The 22,152-nt window shown below is 39.6% G+C and overlaps 1 protein-coding gene across 1 annotated transcript in view; it reads right to left on the bottom strand.

The window, feature by feature from the left end:
- Positions 1-22,152, bottom strand: part of IPO7 (importin 7) — a 67,825-nt gene that overhangs the window by 20,172 nt on the left and 25,501 nt on the right. The window contains exons 3-12 of the mRNA XM_011947657.1: positions 20,985-21,138; positions 19,214-19,372; positions 14,952-15,108; positions 12,256-12,345; positions 8,589-8,683; positions 8,396-8,480; positions 5,251-5,385; positions 4,520-4,619; positions 3,400-3,476; positions 3,124-3,240 (exon numbers count right to left, since the gene is read on the bottom strand). Of these exons, the coding sequence (XP_011803047.1) occupies positions 3,124-3,240; positions 3,400-3,476; positions 4,520-4,619; positions 5,251-5,385; positions 8,396-8,480; positions 8,589-8,683; positions 12,256-12,345; positions 14,952-15,108; positions 19,214-19,372; positions 20,985-21,138 (1,169 nt within the window). The remainder of the gene's footprint in view (positions 1-3,123; positions 3,241-3,399; positions 3,477-4,519; positions 4,620-5,250; positions 5,386-8,395; positions 8,481-8,588; positions 8,684-12,255; positions 12,346-14,951; positions 15,109-19,213; positions 19,373-20,984; positions 21,139-22,152) is intronic.

Raw genomic sequence — 22,152 nt, 5'->3', positions numbered from 1 at the left:
GCCCGTCTCGGCCTCCCAAATGCTGGGATTACAGGCTTGAGCCACCGCGCCTGGCCTCACAACCAATTTTCTTATTCCGGAACTTCACTACCAAAAACCACTAAACACATTTTTACATGCTTTTATATTCCTTGATTAGAAAGCCATTATGCCAAATCTTACCAGCAATAGTGTTTGAGTGTTGTAAGTTTGGTTAATTTTATTTGTTACTATGAAACTTTTATAATTAAAAAACTTCTCTGGTTGAAAATTTCTGGTTGAAAATAACATAACCTGAGAAAAATCCTGCTTTCAAACTAATAAACTGGCTATCTAAAAAGGCAGACTCTTTTTTTTTTTGAGACAGAGTCTCACTCTGTCGCCCAGGCTGGAATGCAGTGGTACAATTTTGGCTCACTGCAACCTCCACCTCCTGGGTTCAAGTGATTCTCTAAAAAGGCACTCTCAATATTCAAGGTGAGTATTTTCTAAGTGCAAAGAAGCTTTTTACAAGAGTTCCTTAAACTGCACATTAAATCAACATTAAAAATGTAAGACACTTATATATCAACACTTACCTAATCAAACCTGACAACTTAATGCATTGTGAGACCCTGGACTGGGTCATGGAACAGAAAAAAGGACACAGTGGGAAATCTTGTGAAATTTTAAAAAGGTCCTGGATTAGTTGATAGTATCAACTGAAAATCAACTTCATGTTTTTGATAACTGTGCCTCTACTTATGTAAGGTATTATCCCTAAGTGAAGCTGAGTGAAAGGTAAGAATAGATAAACCTGAACGTGCCAAGAGAACTCACTTAATTCTCAGCCTTCTATATCACAAATGATTAGAATGTCTTTAATATATACTTTATAAACAAAGAGAAGGATGGGTGAACACGTATAGAAAAGATGAAAGACGGCCAGGTGCAGTGGCTCATGCCTGTAATCCCAGCATTTTGAGAGGCCGAGACGGGTGGATCACCTGAGGTCAGGAGTTCGAGACCACCTGGCCAACATGGTGAAACCCCATCTCTACTGAAAATACAAAAATTAGCTGGTGTGGTGGCAGATGTCTGCAGTCCCAGCTACTCGGGAGGCTGAGGCAGGAGAATCGCTTGAACTCAGGAGGTGGAGGTTGTAGTGAGCAGAGATCACGCCACTGCACTCCAGCCTGTATGACTGAGCGAGGCTCCATCTCCAAAAAACGAAAAGATAAAAGATACAATGACTAAATATTCTATGAATATTTTAGTGCTTGGCTTTAGAATGTAAAGATTTCTAACAACTCAATTATAAAAGACAAATAACCCGATTAAAAATGAGCAAGGGTTAGGCCTGGTGGCTCACGCCTGTAATCCTGGCACCTTGGGAGGCTGAGGCGGGCGGATCACCTGAAGCCAGGAGTTCCGAGACCAGCCTGGCCAACTTGGCAAAACCCCATCTCTACTAAAAATACAAAAATAAGGCTGGTGGTGGGCACCTGAGGCATGAGAATCCTCATGGTTGCAGTGAGTTGAGACTGTCCACTGCACTCCAGCATATAGGGAGGTGGGGCCGGAAACCTCAGCTTCTTGGGAGGCTAAGGCAGGAGAATCACTTGAACCCGGGAGACTGGTGGCTGCGAGCCGAGATCTCACCACTGCACTCCAACCTAGGTGACAGAATAAGACTCCATCTCAAACAAACAAACAAAAAGGCAAGCAATGTTTTTGGGGCAAGCAATTTGAATAGATATTCTCTAAAGAAAATATACAAATGGACAATAAGCACATGAAAAGTTTCAAAGCCACAAAGAGATACTACTTCACATTCACTAGGATGGCTATAATCAAAATATACTGCTGGTAGAAACATAAAATGGTATAGCTATGTTGGAAAATGGTCCTTCGGTGTCTCAGATTATGAGCAGCAATTCATACTCTTAGGTACATACCCATGAAAAATGAAAACATACGTCCACATAAAAATTTAAACATAAATGTTCACAGCAACATTTGTAGTAGCCAGAAAGTAGAAACAATTAATGAATGAGTAAATAAAATGTGGTATATTAATATAATGAAATATAATTTGGCAACAAAAAGGAAAAAGTACTGAAACATGCTACAACACGGATAATCCTTGAAAACATTATACCAAATTAAGTCACCCAAAAAGGGCTACATATTATATGATTCCATTTATATAAAATATCCAGAATAAACAAATCCATAGAAAAAATGTGGACTATAGGTAGCCTAGAGCTGGGAGATTTGGGGTGAAATGTGGAGTGACTGCTAATGTATACAGAGTTCCTTCTGGGGGTGATAGTTATACAACTGTGAATAAACCATTGAGTTGTACACTCTATAAGGCTGCTATTTTTTATTTGTATTTTTTGAGTCTCTGTCACCCGGACTGGAGCGTAGAGTGCAGTGGCATGATCTCGGTTCACTGCAGCCTCCGCCTCCTGAGTTCAAGTGATTCTCCTGCCTCAGCCTCCCAAGTAACTGGGATTACAGGTGCCCACCACCATGCCCGGCTGATTTTTGTATTTTTAGTAAAGACGGGGTTTCACGCCGGGCGCGGTGGCTCAAGCCTGTAATCCCAGCACTTTGGGAGGCCGAGACGGGCGGATCACGAGGTCAGGAGATCGAGACCATCCTGGCGAACACGGTGAAACCCCATCTCTACTAAAAACTACAAAAAACTAGCCGGGCGAGGTGGCGGCGCCTGTAGTCCCAGCTACCCGGGAGGCTGAGGCAGGAGAATGGCGTGAACCCGGGAGGCGGAGCTTGCAGTGAGCTGAGATCTGGTCACTGCACTCCAGCCTGGGCGATAGAGCGAGACTCTGTCTCAAAAAAAAAAAAAAAAAAGACGGGGTTTCACCATGTTGGCCAGTCTGGTCTCCAACTCCTGACCTCAGGTGATCCCCCCTCCTTGGCCTCCTAAATAGCTGGGATTACAGGCTGAGCAACCACACCTGGCCTGAGATAGGGTCGCACTATGTTGCCCAGACTGGTCTCCTGGGCTCAGGCAATCTGCCTGCCTCAGCATCCCAAAGTGCTGGGATTATAGAAGTGAGCCACTGTGCCTGGCTGGCTGTTTATTTTTAAAAACTACTTGCATACTCATGCACCTACAAACACACTAAAGAATACCTTCAGAAGTATTTCAGCTAAAGAGCCAATCATATGCAGAGCTCCATCTTTTTTTCGAGGGTCAGCATTTGGTTCTGTAAGAATCTGGTAACAAAATCCCATAGTCTTTTGCAGTACCTAGATTAAAAGAGAAAAGTACTGTTATTGAATAGGCCTACAGTCCTTAAAAAACATACTAACAAAACGACTCACATGACTAACATGTAAAACTGAGTGTATAGTTGAATAAATGTTAAATAATACAGCAGAAGTTATCTAAACATTAAATAAGCCTACCTCTTTCCTCTTACTACAGGCTGTAAACAAAAGTGTCTGGGCAGCAGTGGTAGGAGAAATGAAATCTTCAAACACATCTAGAGAACAAGTTTAAAATTAAGACAATAAACATTAATTTCTTCACCAAAGCATTAAAAAAATTGCTTAATCTTTACATATGGTATGAAAATGATCTCAGATCCCCTTGTAATTTTGCAAAAGCAGAATTCAATGTCTTGTCTGTACAAATTAAATGTTTTTGTTTGCTTGTTTGTTTTGAGATGGAGTCTCCTTCTGTCACTCAGGCTGGAGTGCAGTAGGGTGATCTCGGCTCATTGCAACCTCCAACTCCCAGGTTCAAGCGATTCTCCTGCCTCAGCCTCCCAAGTAGCTGGTTTACAGGTGCCTGCCACCATGCCCAGCTAATTTTTGTATTTTTAGTAGAGATGGGGTTTCACTATATTGGCCAGGCTGGTCTCAAACTCCTGACCTCAAACGATCTTCCCACCTAGGCCTCCCAACATGTTGGGATTTACAGGCCTTAGTCAACGCACCTGGCCTATGCATATTAAATGTTAATCCATTAATTCCTCCTAATAGTTTTTGTTTTTGTTAACTCAGAACTTAGCAGTTTAAATCATACGTATGAAACACTACTGATGTTAGAATTTTCACAACAGAGTCACAAAAGTACAAGCTGCAAAAAGCACAGATGACTTGGTAAGAAGGACCAATCAATACTCAACATTATTAGCCAAATTACAATTCTTTAGTTCTGTGCAAGGACTTCATGTGACTCCAGCTTCCAAGATGTGTTTTCTCATTTCCCACTCATATGATGGCTAACATAAGATCCAAAAGTATAGTTGAGACATTTAGTGTTGAGGTGTAATCTTAAATATCTAACAGTTTTGGCATTCAGTAATAAAAACTTAACAGTACTGAATTTGTGTCTGCTAAAAATAAGATTATCATTATCAAATATCATAATTAATAAATAGCCCCAAAAAGGACTACACAAGGGATCAATTACGTTAAAACACCAAAGAAGATACATAATACCCCCTAGGTTGGCTACACACAATCACTGTAATCTTAATTACTGACATTTTTTGTTTCTAAAAATGTGAAAATTCCTCACCAAACTTCATGCGTATATATTCATAAGGGTCTTCTTGCCAAAGTTCCTCATCAGCATCTGTGTAGCACATCAATGGAAAAATAACATCTTGGATAATGCCCTGCAATTTAAAAGTTAAGAAAATAGCCATCGATTTTCAAATTTAAACCTTCAAATTTCCTTTAAGTATTAAAACCAAAGTAACACTATATGTATTTTAAAGCTTAATATCAAACGTTAGTAATGCATTTAATGTGTTCTAAGATCAACTATCAAACTTCCCCTCTGTAATAAATAATTATAAGATATACGTGTACATAGGTCGCAATTAAGTATTCTAAATATATATAATTTAGTCTATAAAATTCTACAGCTCTAAATAAAGCACATAAATTATTCATAGAAATAGCAGGTAAGTCACTTATCGTAGAAACGAATCTGGTGAAATAAATTTCCTTGGCTACTCCAAATTACATGATAAAATATAATCATAGTCCAATAGTAAGAACTTAAATTACAAGTTTGAAGACAACAGTTTTGGATTTTAAAAGATAAGTTGGATATTCACAAAATAACTCTCATAACTTTATGTCAGAGTGTTTTCTCTCCTTTTTCTGCTACACTCTCAAAACAATCACCAGAAGTAGACTAAGTAACATAACTCAACAAACATGCAATTTTTCAACCTTTATGGCAATTGATGTTATTTCTATTATATTTGCTATAAAAATATTTCAGATAAAAATTATTACTTGTATATGGGGCTTCAGATTCTTCCAGGTGAGAGCATGAGAAACTCCTTGATTAATATAATTTAATGTCTGTTGTAAAACTCGAGGAGCCATATATTGCTTCTCCTTGTACTGATATAACACCTTCAATAAAACCTTGGGAAAAAATTTTCCATCAAAAATCAATGTTCAAATAGAAATTTCAACCACTTACAAGCCAGTAAAAACAGTTAACACATATCTTAATGTCCAGCTCATCATCAAGAAAAACAACTGTATACTTTGAAAAATAATTTAACTCATTCCTGATTAAGAAAAGAAGAGAAAACTATATGCTATCTTTGTTTTTCTGGTGTTTTTGTTGTTGTTGTTAGAGACAGTGTCTCACTACGGTGTGCTGGCTGGTCTCTAACTCCTGGCCTCAAGCGATTCTCCCATCTCAGCCTCCCAAAGTGCTGGGATTACAGGTGTAAGCCACCACACCTAACCCAAATGCTACCTACTGAAAAATCACAGTATTAGGAGAAAACCCTATCTTGTTTTTGTTTTTTTTTTTTTTTTTTTTTTTTTGAGACAGAGTCTTGCTCTGTCACCTAGGCTGGAGTGCAGACATGCAATTGTAACTCCTGGGCTCAAGTGATCCTGCTGCCTCAGATTCCCAAGTAGCTGGCACTACAGGTACATGCCACTATGTTCAGTTAATTTTTTTTAAGTTTTTTTGTAGAGATGTTACCCAGGCTGGTCTTGAACACCTGGCTTCAAGTGCTCCTCCCACCTAATCCTACCAAAGTGCTAAGATTACAGGTGTGACCCACCGCACCTGGCCAACATTCACTTTTCTTGACATACACAAATCCTTTACCTTTTTCTTGATTGCTGATCAATACTTGAAGAGCAATGGCAGCTTCCACTTTCACAGGCATTTCTCTATCATCAATCAGACATCTTCTTGTTAGCTCTAAGGCCGTCTGAAGGTTCTGATCACTTTTGAACTTCACTTCACAAAAATAGTGAAGTACCCAGCAAGCCTTTTGTAAAAACACAGTGAGTTAGTATAGATACCTTACCTTAAATTCCCCCAAGCTAATCTCTATTCCCTGAGTTCTGTGTGTGGGAATTTGGAGGCTGGCCAGTGGTAGATGTGTCCAGAGACAACACCAGACCAGTACTATGATCCCAAGTTACTCTTTGGCTGCATGACGTTTGTGTGGATAGCAAGATCTGAATGCAAAACACAGACAGACACTGCTACCAGACACAGATGAAACCTATGCACACATTACAGCAGCCATGTAAAGATTTACATTAAACAGAAACCTAAAATAAAACACAAGCCTTCAAAGTGAACATTTCAAAGTTTCAATATAAAAGTCCACAGAATCATTCATTACAAGACAAAAGTATATAAATAATGCAGCTTTAAAACATACCCTTGCTCTCATGTAGCCTAGTTCACTGCTGAAGAGAGGGAATACATGATTCTGCAACATGTATTCCATCTGATCTTTATAGATCTTTTTCTGTAAATATAAACAAGAGTTATTTTGATACAGTTCCAAATATAAACATCTCAATTTCCAAACAGATATAACACTGTTAAAAATGACTATTAATGCTACATATATTTATGCTCATTCTTTGAACCCCAGAATCCACAACCAATTTTCTTGAATTTCTTTTTTTCTTTTTTTTTTTTTTTTGAGACGGAGTCTTGCTCTGTCGCCCGGGCTGGAGTGCAGTGGCCGGATCTCAGCTCACTGCAAGCTCTGCCTCCCGGGTTTACGCCATTCTCCTGCCTCAGCCTCTGGAGTAGCTGGGACTGCAGGCGCCCGCCACCTCGCCCGGCTAGTTTTTTGTATTTTTTAGTAGAGACGGGGTTTCACCGTGTTAGCCAGGATGGTCTCGATCTCCTGACCTCGTGATCCGCCCGTCTCGGCCTCCCAAAGTGCTGGGATTACAGGCTTGAGCCACCGCGCCCGGCCTCCTAAGATTTTTTTTTTGAGACAGAGTTTTGCTCTGTCTCCCACGCTGGAGTACAGTGGCGTGATCTCAGCCCACTGCAACCTCTGCCTCCTGGCTTCAAGCCATTCTCCTGTCTCAGCCTCCCCAGTAACTGGGATTACAGGCACAACCACCACGCCCAGCTAATTTTTGTATTTTTAGTAGAGACAGGGTTTCACCATGTTGGCCAGCCTGGTCTCGAACTCCTGACCTCATCATCTGCCCGCCTTGGCCTCCCAAAGTGCTGGGATTACAGGTATGAGCTACTGCACCCAGCCAAGAATATATTTAATGACAAGAAAAATTATGATTATTCAATGAGAAGTATACATATAGCCATTCTACTACATATGAAAGTACAATGGTTACAACACTTGGGAGATTGAGTTGCAAGCTGAAATCGTCTCTTATTCCATGAAACACTACATTATGCTTGAAAGAACAACTGATAGACAATAGTTATTTAGACTATGAATACGGCAGATTTTTCTCAAAAACGAATAAAATGAGTACATCATTTCAAGGAAAACTGCTGACAATATGTTACTAGTGTTAAAATTTGAGGTTTCAAGCAAAAATTAGAATTATGGGCCAGGCGCAGGGGCTCACGCCTGTAATCCCAGCAGTTTGGGAGCCCGAGGCAGGCGGATCACCTGAGGTCAGAAGTTCAAGACCAGCCTGACCAATATGGAGAAAACCCGTCTCCACTAAAAATTCAAAATTAGCCGGGTGTGGTGGTGCATGCCTATAATCCCAGCTACTCGGGAGGCTGATGAGGCAGGAGAATCCCTTGAACTCGGGAGGCAGAGGCTGCAGTGAGCCAAGATTGTGCCACTGCACTCCAACCTGGGCAACAAGAGAAAAAGAAAATAAAAATTGTTTCTGTTAACATGTAACAGGCCTGTTATTATTTTTTAAATGAACTGCTTACTCTTATTTTAATTTCTAAATGATAAATATCACTAAGTCTAACTCACATAAATGAGAACTCAATGGTATCATAAGTAATTTGAACATAAAGAGATCCTGAGACCAAAAATGTTTGAGACCTGGTACAGGGTCCAAACATGCACTCTTTAGAAGTCAAAGAAACTAGAAATAAGCAATATATAAATTAGCTTAAAGATACCATGTTTCCACTTAGAAAAACTAAAAACAGACTTACTTGCTGGACACCAACAGCAAATGCCTTCAGAAATACTTCAGCAAATTCATTATACTCTTTGGAAACATTGCCAGGGCTTCCATATCTAAAAGAACATCAAAATGCCCACTGTTTCTTTATAATGCTTTATGCCAGCACTTTAAAGCAAAACCTTAATAAATTAATTTAAATCACCATATATGAATGAGATTACCTTTCAAAAAGTCTTGCTAAAATATGTAAGGCCCACTTCTTGCATTTCCACCATGGTAACTCAGGTCGATCATCTTCTTCAACTTGAAGTGTTTCCTTTAAAGAGACACTTATTTAATGATAGAGATAACACAATATAGGAGAAACAGCATGAGATGAGAACAGATTGACAAAAATGTGAATGCTAGGCCGGGCGCGGTGGCTCAAGCCTGTAATCCCAGCACTTTGGGAGGCCGAGACGGGCGGATCACGAGGTCAGGAGATCGAGACCATCCTGGCTAACACGGTGAAACCCCGTCTCTACTAAAAATACAAAAAAACTAGCCAGGCGAGGTGGCGGGCGCCTGTAGTCCCAGCTACTCGGGAGGCTGAGGCAGGAGAATGGCGTAAACCCGGGAGGCGGAGCTTGCAGTGAGCTGAGATCTGGCCACTGCACTCCAGTCCGGGCGACAGAGCGAGACTCCGCCTCAAAAAAAAAAAAAGAAAAAGTGAATGCTTCTCTAATGTTGGCCTTTTTTTTTTTTTTTTTGTGAGACAGAGTCTTGCTCTGTCACCCAGGCTGGAGTGCAGCGGCGCCGTATCAGCTCACTGCAAGCTCTGCCTCCCAGGTTCACGCCATTCTCCTGCCTCAGCCTCCCAAGTAGCTGGGACTACAGGCATCCCCCCACCATGCCCAGCTAATTTTTTGTATTTTTAGTAGAGATGGGGTTTCACCGTGTTAGCCAGGATGGTCTCGATCTCCTGACCTCGTGATCTGCCCGCCTCAGCCTCCCAAAGTGCTGGGATTACAGGTGTGAGCCATCGCGCCCGGCCTGATGTTGGCCTTTCATAGTAGAAGGTTAGACTTGGAAAAGTATTAACTCTATTTAAATCCAAGAGGCATCCTCACTGCTTCACTAGTTGTTATAAAAGACATGCTTTTTAAAATTCTTCTACAAGCTTAAAACCAAACATTTTAGTCAAGATCTAAACAGTATAGTCAAGGCCACGACAATCGTAGCTTAATCAAAATCAGTATATTTCATAATGGAAAGGGCACGAGAAACTCCATTTCGGAAATCTAGTTTCAGGTATATAAGTATAAATGTGCAAGGATTTGTGTACGAAAATACTAATTCTAATACTATTTGTAATGAAAAAAATTGCCAAGAACCTGAACATTCATTAATATGGGAACGTTTAATTATGGAAGATCCATAAAAGACTATTACACAATCACTGAAAAAAGGAACTGGATCATTATACATTAACCTAAGACATCCATAACATATATATATATATATTTCTTGAGACAGACTCCTGCTCTGTCGCCAGGGTGGAGAGCAGTGGCACAATCTCGGCTCACTGCAAACTGCGCCTCCCTGGTTCAAGTGATTCTCCTGCCTCAGCCTCCCAAGTAGTTGGGATGACAGGTGCGCGCCACCACGCCCAGCTAATTTTTTTACTTTTAGTAGAAACAGGGTTTCACCATGTTAGCCAGGATGGTCTCGATCTCCTAACCTCATGATCCGCCCACCTCAGCCTCCCAAAGTGCTATGATTACAGGCATGAGCCACCACGCCCAGCCTATCCATAACGTATTTTTCAAGTAGGATAAGGAAGTGAATATACAGAGCAAGTGAACACTCTCATACATTGCTAGTGAGAGCAATGCTACAGCCACTTTGGAAGCTACTTACAAAGTAAAACATACACCTACCCTATGACCCAATTCCTTTCTTTGATATTTATGTAAGAGTGTGAAAAACATGTGACCACAAAAAGACACGTAAGCATGTTCATAGCTTTACCTATAATACTGAAAAAGTAAAACTACCCAGATGTCCATCAACATACATAAATTGTGATATATCTATACAATGGGATACCACTCGGCAATAAAATATAATAAATACCACTACACAACATGAAAGAATATTATAAATATATTAAGTGAAAGAAGCCAGGAACAAAAGATTACTTAATAAGTTCTAAAACAGATGAAATCTATTGTGCGGGAAATGAGATGATGGCAGAGATGACCAGAACCAGCCATGAGCAAACATTCTGATGGTTACGTAGGTATGTATAATTGTGTTAACTCACTGAATTGTTTATCTATAATCAGTGCACAGATTATAAATTATAACACAAAAAGTTATATTTTATATAACTTGAGACCTTTAAAAGTTATATTTTATATCTATTAAATGTGCACAGAAAAATACACACCGTTTGTTTCCTATGGAGTGTGTAGAAATGTTGTTTCTTATGCATTGTTCATAAATCTTTTTGAAACAAATCTTAAAAAAAAAAATTAAACTACAAAATAGGACTTTGGTCTCACTTATGCGATTAACAATATTATATTGGATAAATTACATAACCCTCCCATGTCTAAGTTTAAAATAAAAGTCAAAAGGAATTTTGAGGGTTAAATAAGTATATATTAATAACAGTACATAAAACACACTAGGTAGGCTGGGCGCGGTGGCTCACGCCTGTAATCCCAGCACTTTGGGAGGCTGAGGCAGGTGGATCACAAGGTCAGGAGTTCAACACCAGCCTGGCCAAGATGGTGAAACCTTGTCTCTACGAAAAATAAAAAAATTAGCCAGGCATGGTGACGGGCACCTGTAATCTCAGCTACTTGGGAGGCTAAGGCAGGGAATTGCTTGAACCTGAGAGGCAGAGGTTACAGTAAGCTGAGATCACACCACCGCACTCCAGCCTGGGTGACAGAGTACGACTCTGTCTCAAAAAAACAAAACAAAACACAACAAAACAGGGTATTCAGTAATCTGTAAATTCCCCTATATCTCTAGAAAACTAGACTATAGGCTGGGCTTGGTGGTTTACGCCTGTAATCCCAGCACTTTGGTAGGCCAAGGTGGGCAGATCACCTGAGGTCAGAAGTTTGAGACCAGCCTGGCCAACATAGTGAAACTCCATCTCTCTAAAAATACAAAAATTAGCCTGACTTGGTGGCACACATCTGTAGTCCTAGCTACTTGGGAAGCTGAAGCACGAGAATCGCCTGAACCCAGTAGGCAGAGGTTGCAGTGAGCCGAGACTCCACCACTGCACTCCAGCCTGGGCAACAAGAGCGAAACTTCATCTCGAAAAAAAAAAAAAAGAAAACTAGACTATAAAGAAAAATTGTAGTAATTTAAAAAATTTTGATTATAAAAATAACACAACTGGACAACTCTGAATGTACTAAAAACTACCAAGTTGTACTTTAAAAGAATAAATTTTACGGTATGTGAGTTATTTCTCAATAAAGTTATTATGAGAAAATAACATAACTACAAAGTTTGGCCAATTTGTAAAGCAAGTTCTTCCTCTGTATGCAGGCATCTGACAAATTAACTAGGCTAAGAGCCAGCTATGAGCTCTTAATTTAAGAACTGAGAAGAAACAGAAGATTTAGGATGAAACAAAAGGATAACAGAAGCACTTAACCAATAATACATTTTAAAAAACACCCTTTAACAACTCTTTACACTGAGTAAATATACATATATAATGCATATGTAAACAAATGAAAAGGTATCTCTAATCTATAGAAAAACACATCACATATTATAAAAGTTCATAAAGAATGTTACAGGAAACACAAGTTAGAGTCTTCAAAAGACCATTAAATATTTATATTTAGTAATATAAGAGAACATATAGAAACTTACATTAGGTACATCCCTGTTCACAACAGTCTTTAAAATTTCTATCCATTCTGTCAGGTTCTGTTGGTTTATCAGTTCCAGTGGTAGTGTATACTAAATAAAAGTCAAGAATTAATATTTCAAAATCCTTGCTAAAGAAAATCCCACTTCTTTTTACTCTTCACAATGCCTACCAAAAGTATTTCATTCAATCCACATTTCCTACTTTTAGTATACAGGCAAATTCCTTTGCTTGTTATCTATAATGGTAAACAGTGAGTGGGCATCCTTGCCATATTTCTATTTTACTGGGATATCTTATTTTCACCATATGGTGTGATATTTATTGTAGACTTCTAATGAACAACTTTCATCAAGTTAAGAAAGATTCTATTTTAGGATTCTAACAGTTGTTTATGTTTTTCAAAGCAGACATGGTTATTTAATTTTATGACATGCTTTATCTGACATCCATAAAGATGGTTACAGGTCTCTATTTTAATGTGATGTAAGGGTTAATTAAAAAATTAATTTCTAGGCCGGGCGCGGTGGCTCAAGCCTGTAATCCCAGCACTTTGGGAGGCCGAGACGGGCGGATCACGAGGTCAGGAGATCAAGACCATCCTGGCTAACACGGTGAAACCCCGTCTCTACTAAAAATACAAAAAACTAGCTGGGCGAGGTGGCGGGCGCCTGTAGTCTCAGCTACTCGGGAGGCTGAGGCAGGAGAATGGCGTAAACCCGGGAGGCGGAGCTTGCAGTGAGCTGAGATCCGGCCACTGCACTCCAGTCCGGGCGACAGAGCAAGACTCCGCCTCAAAAAAAAAAAAAAAAAATTAATTTCTTACTGTCGATCCATTCTTGTATGCCTGGGATAAATCCTATCTCTCAGTAGACCAATAAAACAGATATCCAATTTGGGATTTTAGGACATCTATTTTCACAAGTGAGATGGGGCTATATTTTTACAACAGGGTATGCTAGTCTCAAAGAATGAGTTGAGAAACTACTTTGTCCTATTCCCTATGCCCTATGATAGTTTTCAAAAAGACCTATTATTTAATCCAAAAGTTATGATCCTCAAAGTTAGAAAAAATATTGAAAAGACTAGTGTTTATTCAAATTACTTAACAAAAGAATCATGTAAGAGTCCAACAGAACGGCATTAAGGTGCCCTTCGATTCATAGTGGGAGATATCTGAATGTCTTTAAAGATCTAGCAAAGACATACAAAATCCAACCAAGGAATAGAGTTAGGCAAGTACAATCTTAGTGGAGGTGAAGCCATAGATCTTTCTTCCTTTTTTTTAAGAGACCAGGTCTCGCTCTGTGAGGATGGAGTGCAGCCTTGAACTCCTGGCTTCAAGCAATCCTCCCACCTCAGCCTCCAGAATAACGGGGATTACAGGCTTACAGGTGCAAGCCACTGTGCCTGGCTCTGATCTATTTAAATGAGAGTTTTTAATGTAATGGTATGACTTGAGATAAACCCTTCTATGGTACACGGTACAACAAAAAGAACCAGAATTTTCCTGGTTTTTAAAAATCTGTTTTACAAGTAATTACATTTCACTGCGAATACTGACCCAACCATTTCTTTAGTGGGTATCTTTTATCCTAGAAAAATTTAGAACAACATACAGAAATAATAAAAGCCATTACTGTGTACCAGTAAAGCCCACTGATTTAGTATTTTTGTGACAAGTTTAGGAATAAGTTTTGTATTGAGACAATCTATGTATATTTTGCATATTAAGTATGTGTTAGACTTCAACTGTAATCAAGTAACTGGTTTTCAGATTCATTAACTTTTTTTTTTTTTTGAGACGGGTTTTTGTTCTTGTTGCCCAGGCTGGGGCGCAGTGGCATGATCTTGGTTCACTGCAACCTCCACCTCGCACGTTCAAGCTTTTCTCCTGCCTCAGCTTCCCAAGTAGCTGAGATTACAGGCATGCACCACCACACCCGGCTAATTTTTTTGTGTTTTTAGTAGAGACGGGGTTTCTCCATGTTGGGTCAGGCTGGTCTCAAACTTCCCTCCTCAGGTGATCCACCCACCTCGGCCTCCCAAAGTGCTGGGATTACAGATGTGAGCCACCGCGCCTGGCCCAGATTCGTTAATTCTTAAGGTGAAAGACAGTTTCTAAACTGACTAATTTGGTTGCAGTGGATGGTTTAAGAGAATTAGACATTGCCCACTTGCAATTTAAGATTTATCAGGGACCTGGCACAGTGGCTCATGCCTATAATCCCAGCACCCTGGGAGGCCAAGGCAGGCGATCATGAGGTCAGGAGTTCAAGACCAGCCTGACCAACATGGTGAAACCCTGTCTCCGCTAAAAATAAAAAAATTGGCCAGGCACGGTGGCACGTGCCTGTAATCCCAGCTACTCAGGAGGCTGAGGCAGTAGTATTGCTTGAACCCGGGAGGAGGAGGTTGCAGTGAGCCAAGATCACACCACTGCACTCCAGCCTGGGCTACAGAGCAAGACAGTCTCAAAAAAAAACAAAAGATTCATTAGGTTTGTTTATGTATTTGGGCAGGAAGTATGTTTGTTTAGACTTATAATTTTGGCAATTTATGTTTTGCTAGAAAACCGTCCATTTAATGTAGATTTTCAAATTAACTATTATTCAAATGCTGAAATTCTTTGTTAATTCTTAACGTGGTAAATGACAGATTAACTTTTTATATATAAAAACTGCTTCATAGATATTACCTGAACAAGAGCATAGAAGATCTTGAATATTTGTTTCTGGATGAGGACAGACTGATCAGACTGGTCAGAAAGAAGCTGGATAAAACGATCCTTTAGAACTGGCAGAAAATGCTGCATTGCTGCTACCAATGGACTCCGCTCCTCTGGTTTTTTATACCTTTGAGTAGGAATACAAACTAATTCTGTAAGAATTTATTTCCACAATTTTATATATATTTAAACTATGCATTTATTTACACAAATATAATCAAATACTTCCTAGCCAATTTAGAAAAAGAAAAATATCTAGAACAAAACCATAAAAAGAAAGCATCTTGAATAAAATGTTGAGTAAAGATTATCCAGTACTTTCTGAATATGTATTATGAGGTCAATAATCTTCAAGGCACACGTGAGTATCCTCACTTTTATAGTTGAGGAAACTGAGGCACAGACATTAACTATCTTTCTCAGTATCACATAGTTAGGCATGAACCTAGGCAACTGGAATAGGTTACTGACCTCATAATAAATGTTCAGAAAATACTAGATAATCTTTACTCAAGGTTTTATTCAAGATGCTTTTTGTTTACAGTTTTGTTCTAGATATTTTTCTTTTTCTAAATTGGTTAGGAAGTATTCAATTATATTTGTGTAAATAGTAGCAGCTGATAAATAAAACTGATTATGTATTACTATCCTTAAGTAATTTACATACCAACAGCATTAAGGCAGAAGTGGTATACATAAAGCAGAAAATATTTTATTTCGGCCGGGCGCGGTGGCTCAAGCCCCTAATCCCAGCACTTTGGGAGGCCGAGACGGGCGGATCACGAGGTCAGGAGATCGAGACCATCCTGGCTAACACGGTGAAACCCCGTCTCTACTGAAAATACAAAAAACTAGCCGGGCATGGTGGCGGGCGCCTGTAGTCCCAGCTACTTGGGAGGCTGAGGCGGGAGAATGGCGTAAACCCGGGAGGCGGAGCTTGCAGTGAGCTGAGATCCGGCCACTGCACTCCAGCCTGGGTGACAGAGCGAGACTCCGTCTCAAAAAAAAAAAAAGAAAATATTTTATTTCTAAAAGCATCATAAACCAGAAGTTCTTCCATTAACCCAAAGGGCAACAAAATGTGACCAACAGGCTATCAATTATGAGCCAAGATTGTGCCACTGCACTACAGCCTGGGTGACAGACTCAATCTCAAAAAATATATATATTGTTAAAAAGCCTGTTGAGGGTTGGGCACGGTGGCTCACGCCTCTAATCCTAGCATTTTGGGAGGCCAAGGCAGGCAGATCACGAGGTCAGGAGACCAAGACCATCCTGGCCAACACGGTGAAAACTCGTCTCTACTAAAACACAAAAAATTGGCCAGGCGTGGTGGTGGGCACCTGTAGTCCCAGCTACTCGGGAGGCTGAGGCAGGAGAATGGCATGAACCCGGGAGGCAGAGCTTACAGGGAGCCACTGCACTCCAGCCTGGGCAATAGAGACTCTGTCTCAAAAAAAAAAAAAAAAAAAAATCAAATTTATAACTATAAAAAAGCAATTCCAGTATCCTCTTTTTTTAAATTTATTTTTGGAGAAAATGCCTCACTGTCACCCAGGCTGGAGTGCAGTGATGATCATGGCTCACTGAAACCTCAACCTTCCAGGTTCAAGCTATCCTCCCACCTTAGCCTCTTGAGTAGCTGGGACTACAGGCATGTGCCACCACACCTGGCTGATTACTTTCTTTTTTTTTTTTTCCGCAGAGAGAGGGATAGAGACGGGTTCCACTATGTTGCCCAAACCGGTCTCAAACTCCTGGGCTCAAGTGATTCGCCTGCCTCGGCTTCCCAAAGTGTTGGGATTACAGGATGAGCCACTGCTCCCAGCCCCAGCTTCCATTATTAAGGAGTCAATAGGCAGCCTAAATTTGTAAAATACAGATTACTGATTATAGAAATCATTATTCTAAGAGCCACAGTTTATCTTTCTGGAATAGATACTATCAAAACAGCTTTAACTTGGTTTTCCATAGCACATCCCAGTTGTATTTATTGGTACCCCTCTTCCTTAAGAGAGAAAATATAGAGAATTGAGTGAGTACATTTTAAAATGATAATGGGAGACTCTTTTTTAAAGCTAGATTTTTTTTCCTATCAGTTGAAATGAGTAACAAAGTAAATCACCAGGAATAAAAAATACAAAAAGGAATGTTCACATTAACAATGACTGCTAAAGCTATTAACACAATCTACTGACAAATTATTTCAAACATTACTTTAATGTGCTAAGAAATTATACCTACCATATATTTTAAAAGTTTATCTATACCTTCGAGTTGATAAAATAGTAACAATTCACAAAAGAAAGCCATTTGTACTCTCCAATCTGATTATACAAACTACAATTATACACAAAATTCCCTTTAAACACTAACTAATATGATGCAGCTCTCTCTATTTATGCATCACAGGTCCATCACCCACCCTAAGAGACTTTAAATACTTGTTCTGCATCAGATATTCTCTCCTACCTCCCTCAATACCCTGAAGAGTGGACTGGGAGTTGAGTGGTACTAGTTGTTAATCTAAGCTAATGAGTAAAAAATTACGGTACCAAACTTATTACTACCCTGTAAGACCTGAACATTCCTGAAAGTATGAAAATATGACACTAATAAAATTCTACTACCACAAGGCTGTGACGTGTCAAACTGGAGAACCATACTCGCAGAAAATCCTTAAATACTAGTCTTATCACTATTCTGTTAAAAAAAAATTTCAGTGGTTCTTAGTATCTAAAAGATCACATCCAAATTTCCCATTCTGGCACTCAAAACCCTCTTTAACATGGTCCCAGTTTACCAGTACAAAATTATTCCCAACCTCTCACTGGAAATTATCAATACCATTAAGCAGTCTCCTCACTACCCACTAAAGACAGGTTCTCACATTTCCGTCTCTTTCTTTGTTCATACCACTCCATATGGTGTGACTCGCCTTCCTCTTCATATGTTCTTTGTGATCCTTCAACTGACAAGCATTTCCTGCGATCTATGCTCCTGAGGACCACCACAAATTCCAATTTTTCCAGAAATTTTCTTAGAACTGCTTCAGTCCACACAGATCCCTTGTGAACACCTTGTGCTTCACAACGAAACACTGGCTGAAAATGAACTGAATTCCAGTGATGTAGCAGCCTCCTGTATCTCCCATTTAAAAATCCCTGTCATATTCCCTCCTGCTAAGATTATGGGACAGGAGGGACTTGAACCTCCTCAATGATATTGACAGCTTATTGCTTTTATTCTCTCCAATTTTAGTCACTCAGACTAAACTGTAACAGAACTGTAACAGCTGGAACATTCCTTAGCAGGAAGAAAACACCAGTACCAATGCTGTAAATGGTATTGTTTCTCTTCTGCTCAGAGAACAAAAGCAGCAGTTCATCAGTCACTTCGAGATGGGACCCAAAGAGGGTACCGGAGGCTAACTACAAGTCCTAGAATTAGAGGGCTCACAATGGCATCTATGTAGCTGTTAGGACTGGCAATAAAGTCACCATCATGGTATAAAATTCTTCCTTATGCCTTCCTCATAGTATCCCATCAAACCTTTGCAAGTGCCTATCAACTACAGACTTAAAAAACTCCTTCAACATGTGGCTTACCACTCTCAGTGCTATACTTCAACTTTCCAGGTTAGATCTTTTTTTCCTGATCCCTAAAACAAGATCTAAAATAACCACTTGGCCTAAAATCTTTTTTTCCTAATACTAATGACATATATGAACTATAATCTGCTTAAATATGCCAACAATGAAATAGGTGAGTGTGAATCCCCCAAAACACACTGATTAAAGAAGATCACATGAAATTCCAATGAATTCTTAAAGAATCAGAGGGAGGTTCCTAAATTGAGATAAAAACTCAAAGAAAAAAAGCCACAGGTAATAAAGAGCTTTAATCCTCAATGTATTCTGATCACCTTCACATTTTAGAAAACTTATCTGAAGGACTTTTATCAGCATGTATTGAGGAGCCCAGCTTTAGAGATAACTTAGTTTTTGAATAGGTAAAGAGACAATGATTAAGAAAAAAGGACACAAGGAGTTTCTTAATAGAATAAAGAAACTGCAGAGTTAGAATGCTACTTCAAAAAGACGATAATAAATTGAAATTACCATATAATTCACTAATTTTATTATCGATAATTTTACATGTTCAAACTGGCTTAAATTTTCCCAACTTTTCCTACTTCTCAAAGCGCTACAGGAATTGAAAGAAACACTTACTCATAATTTTTCACAAGCTGATAAAGGCAAAGAAGAATTCCTAGCCAACAAGCACTGTTATCGGACTGAAGATAAAAGCCAATTTTGTCCACAATGGCAGTCCAGCGGCTTGGATAATCATGTTTGATGATGTGATGAATGCATGTAGTAAGCTGTACCCTGAAAGCCAAAAATAAACAGTAAGGAAAAAATCCTAACTAGGTAAGATTTTGCTAACTCATAGAAAGGAAAATAGCGTTTAGACAAAACCTGATTTCAAAATAACCCATGTGGGCCGGGCGCGGTGGCTCAAGTCTGTAATCCCAGCACTTTGGGAGGCCGAGGCGGGCGGATCACGAGGTCAGGAGATCGAGACCATCCTGGCTAACACGGTGAAACCCCATCTCTACTAAAAAAATACAAAAAATTAGCCAGGCGTGGTGGCGGTCACCTGTAGTCCCAGCTACTTGGGAGGCTGAGGCAGGAGAATGGTGTGAATCCGGGAGGCGGAGCTTGCAGGGAGCTGAGATCCGGCCACTGCACCCCAGTCTGGGCGACAGAGCGAGACTCCGTCTCAAAAAAAAAAAAAAAAACCATGTGATGTTAGATGTACACAGAATATATATGATTCAGAAAAGTCACTGAGCAAAACAAAACCCAACAAATGTTACAAATACAGGTGTTTTATTTTTCATTCCTATCATCAATAAACAAGTTTCATTTAAGAATTATCAATTAGGCTAGGTGCGGTGGCTCACGCCTGTAATCCCAGCACTTTGGGAGGCCCAGGCGGCAGATTACAAGGTCAAGGGATCAAGATCATCCTGGCCAACATGGTGAAACCTCACCTCTACCAAAAACACAAAAACTAGCTGGGCCTGGTGGTGCACACTTGTAATCCCAGTTACTCAGGGGGCTGAGGTCACTCTGCCCAGCCCACAAGTTTTATATGAAGTTTTTGGTTTCATCAATGTGTAATCAAACCGTAGTAAGAAAATAAATTACAGGCCAGGCATGGTGGTTCACATCTGTAATCCCAGAGGTTTGGGAGGCCTAGGCAGGTGGATCATTTGAAGTCAGGAGTTCCAGACCAGCGTGGCCAACATGGTAAAACCTTGTCTCTACTGAAAATACAAAAATTAGCCAGGGATGCTGGTGCACGCCTGTAATTCCAGCTACTCGGGAGACTGAGGCAGGAGGATTGCTTGATCCCGGGAGGCAGAGGTTGCAGTGAGCCGAGATTGTGCTACCTCACTCCAGCCTGGGCGACAGAGCAAGATTCAATCTCAAAAAAAAAAAAAAAAAAAAAAAAAGACTAAGGCATTCTCCTATAATAGCATTTGTTGGGTAAGTTTTCTGCTACAAAAAAAAAAACAACAGGGCTATATGTTCTGAAAAGACCTCAAAAGCCCCCCAGAAAAACAAAACACAGGCCGGGTGCGGTGGCTCACTCCTGTAATGCCAGCACTTTGTGAGGCCAAGGCAGTTGGATCACGAAGTCAGGAGATCGAGACCATCCTTGCCAACATGGTGAAACCCCCTCTACTAAAACTACAAAAATTAGCTGGGCGTGGTGCTGTGTGCCTGTAATCCCAGCTACTCGGGGAGCTGAGAGGCAGGAAAATCACTTGAACCCAGGAGGCAGAGGTTACAGTGAGCAAGGATCGTGCCACTGCACTCCAGCCTGGCCACAGAGAGGGAGTCCATTTCAAAAAAACAAAAACAAACAAAAAACAAAAAAACCCTGAAAGTTACATCCCTGCAGAAATGGGTAAATTTTAAAAACACATACCTGATGAGCTCAGGAGAATGGATAATGGCTTCTACAATATTTTCTCGAATACAATGGCGATCTTCTTCTGGAATAGTATAAGGGGATATATCCCCTGGTGCTGTTTCTCGATCAGGCCAATACTGTGTTATCATATTTTTCAAATAGATAACACCTAAAATACAGATCAGTTTGACAAAAGAATGTTTACTGTGAAAGTACTGTGAAAATCCCTTAAGTGTTCATACTTCAAGTATTTCTTTCAGACCACTGTTTGTAAAGCTATGCTTTCATTAACAAAATACTACATTAAATTATTTTTAAAGTTGATAATGCACAAATTGAACATTAAGTTACAGCAATCATGCACAAAGTTATTACTAATCACATAGCGTAAGAAAATTCTGCAAATAACCCCAGAGAAAACTGTTTTTTTTAACGTCACAACACTCTTTACCCTGTTTTCTATAGGAGAGTTAAATTAAATCAAATCAGTTTTCTAAATGAAGCCTCTCAAGACAAAACCATCATACACACCCCAACATAGCTTCTACAACTCATCACACAAAGGTAATAAAAAAACCAATTCTTATCACAGAAAAATCACAGCATACAAAGGTTCTTAATCTATAAATTTAAGTATTTCAATCCCATACCACTTCAAATTCAAATTATGTTATGGGAGAATTTACTGTGTTCAGAAATTACAGATTACTATTTTTCCGTCAGTTATCATACTGCTACCTTCGCACATTGCTATTTGACAAGTTAACAAACTGATGAAGTGGCAAAATCTAGGTTGCTAGCAATGCTTTTTACCCAGCACTTTCAGAGAGGGGGGACAACAGAATCACAAATGTGTAAGATGTACTGTAAAGGGAAACTGTCCAAAATTAATTCTTAAATTCTGCAAAACACTGGATCGTCTCTAATTAGCAATTCTTATCTCGAGTCCTGTACTTATTTGAACAAGGATAACCGACAGAACTGGGATTTTTATATTCTAGTTTGCTTTAATTTAGGAATTAAATATTCAATCTTGTAGTATTTCAAATAGATTAAGACTATATATTAAAATGCCCCTCAACGAAGTATTTTTATTTTTTTTTGAAACAGAGTCTAGCTCTGTCGCCCAGGCTGGAGTGAAGTGGCCAGATCTCAGCTCACTGCAAGCTCCGCCTCTGGGGTT

This window comes from Colobus angolensis, unplaced genomic scaffold, assembly GCF_000951035.1.
Source record: "Colobus angolensis palliatus isolate OR3802 unplaced genomic scaffold, Cang.pa_1.0 Scaffold269, whole genome shotgun sequence".
In the NCBI taxonomy this organism is placed as follows: domain Eukaryota; kingdom Metazoa; phylum Chordata; class Mammalia; order Primates; family Cercopithecidae; genus Colobus; species Colobus angolensis.
The sequence above is the reverse complement of the archived record's forward strand: the minus strand, read 5'-3'. Positions and strand labels throughout refer to the sequence as shown.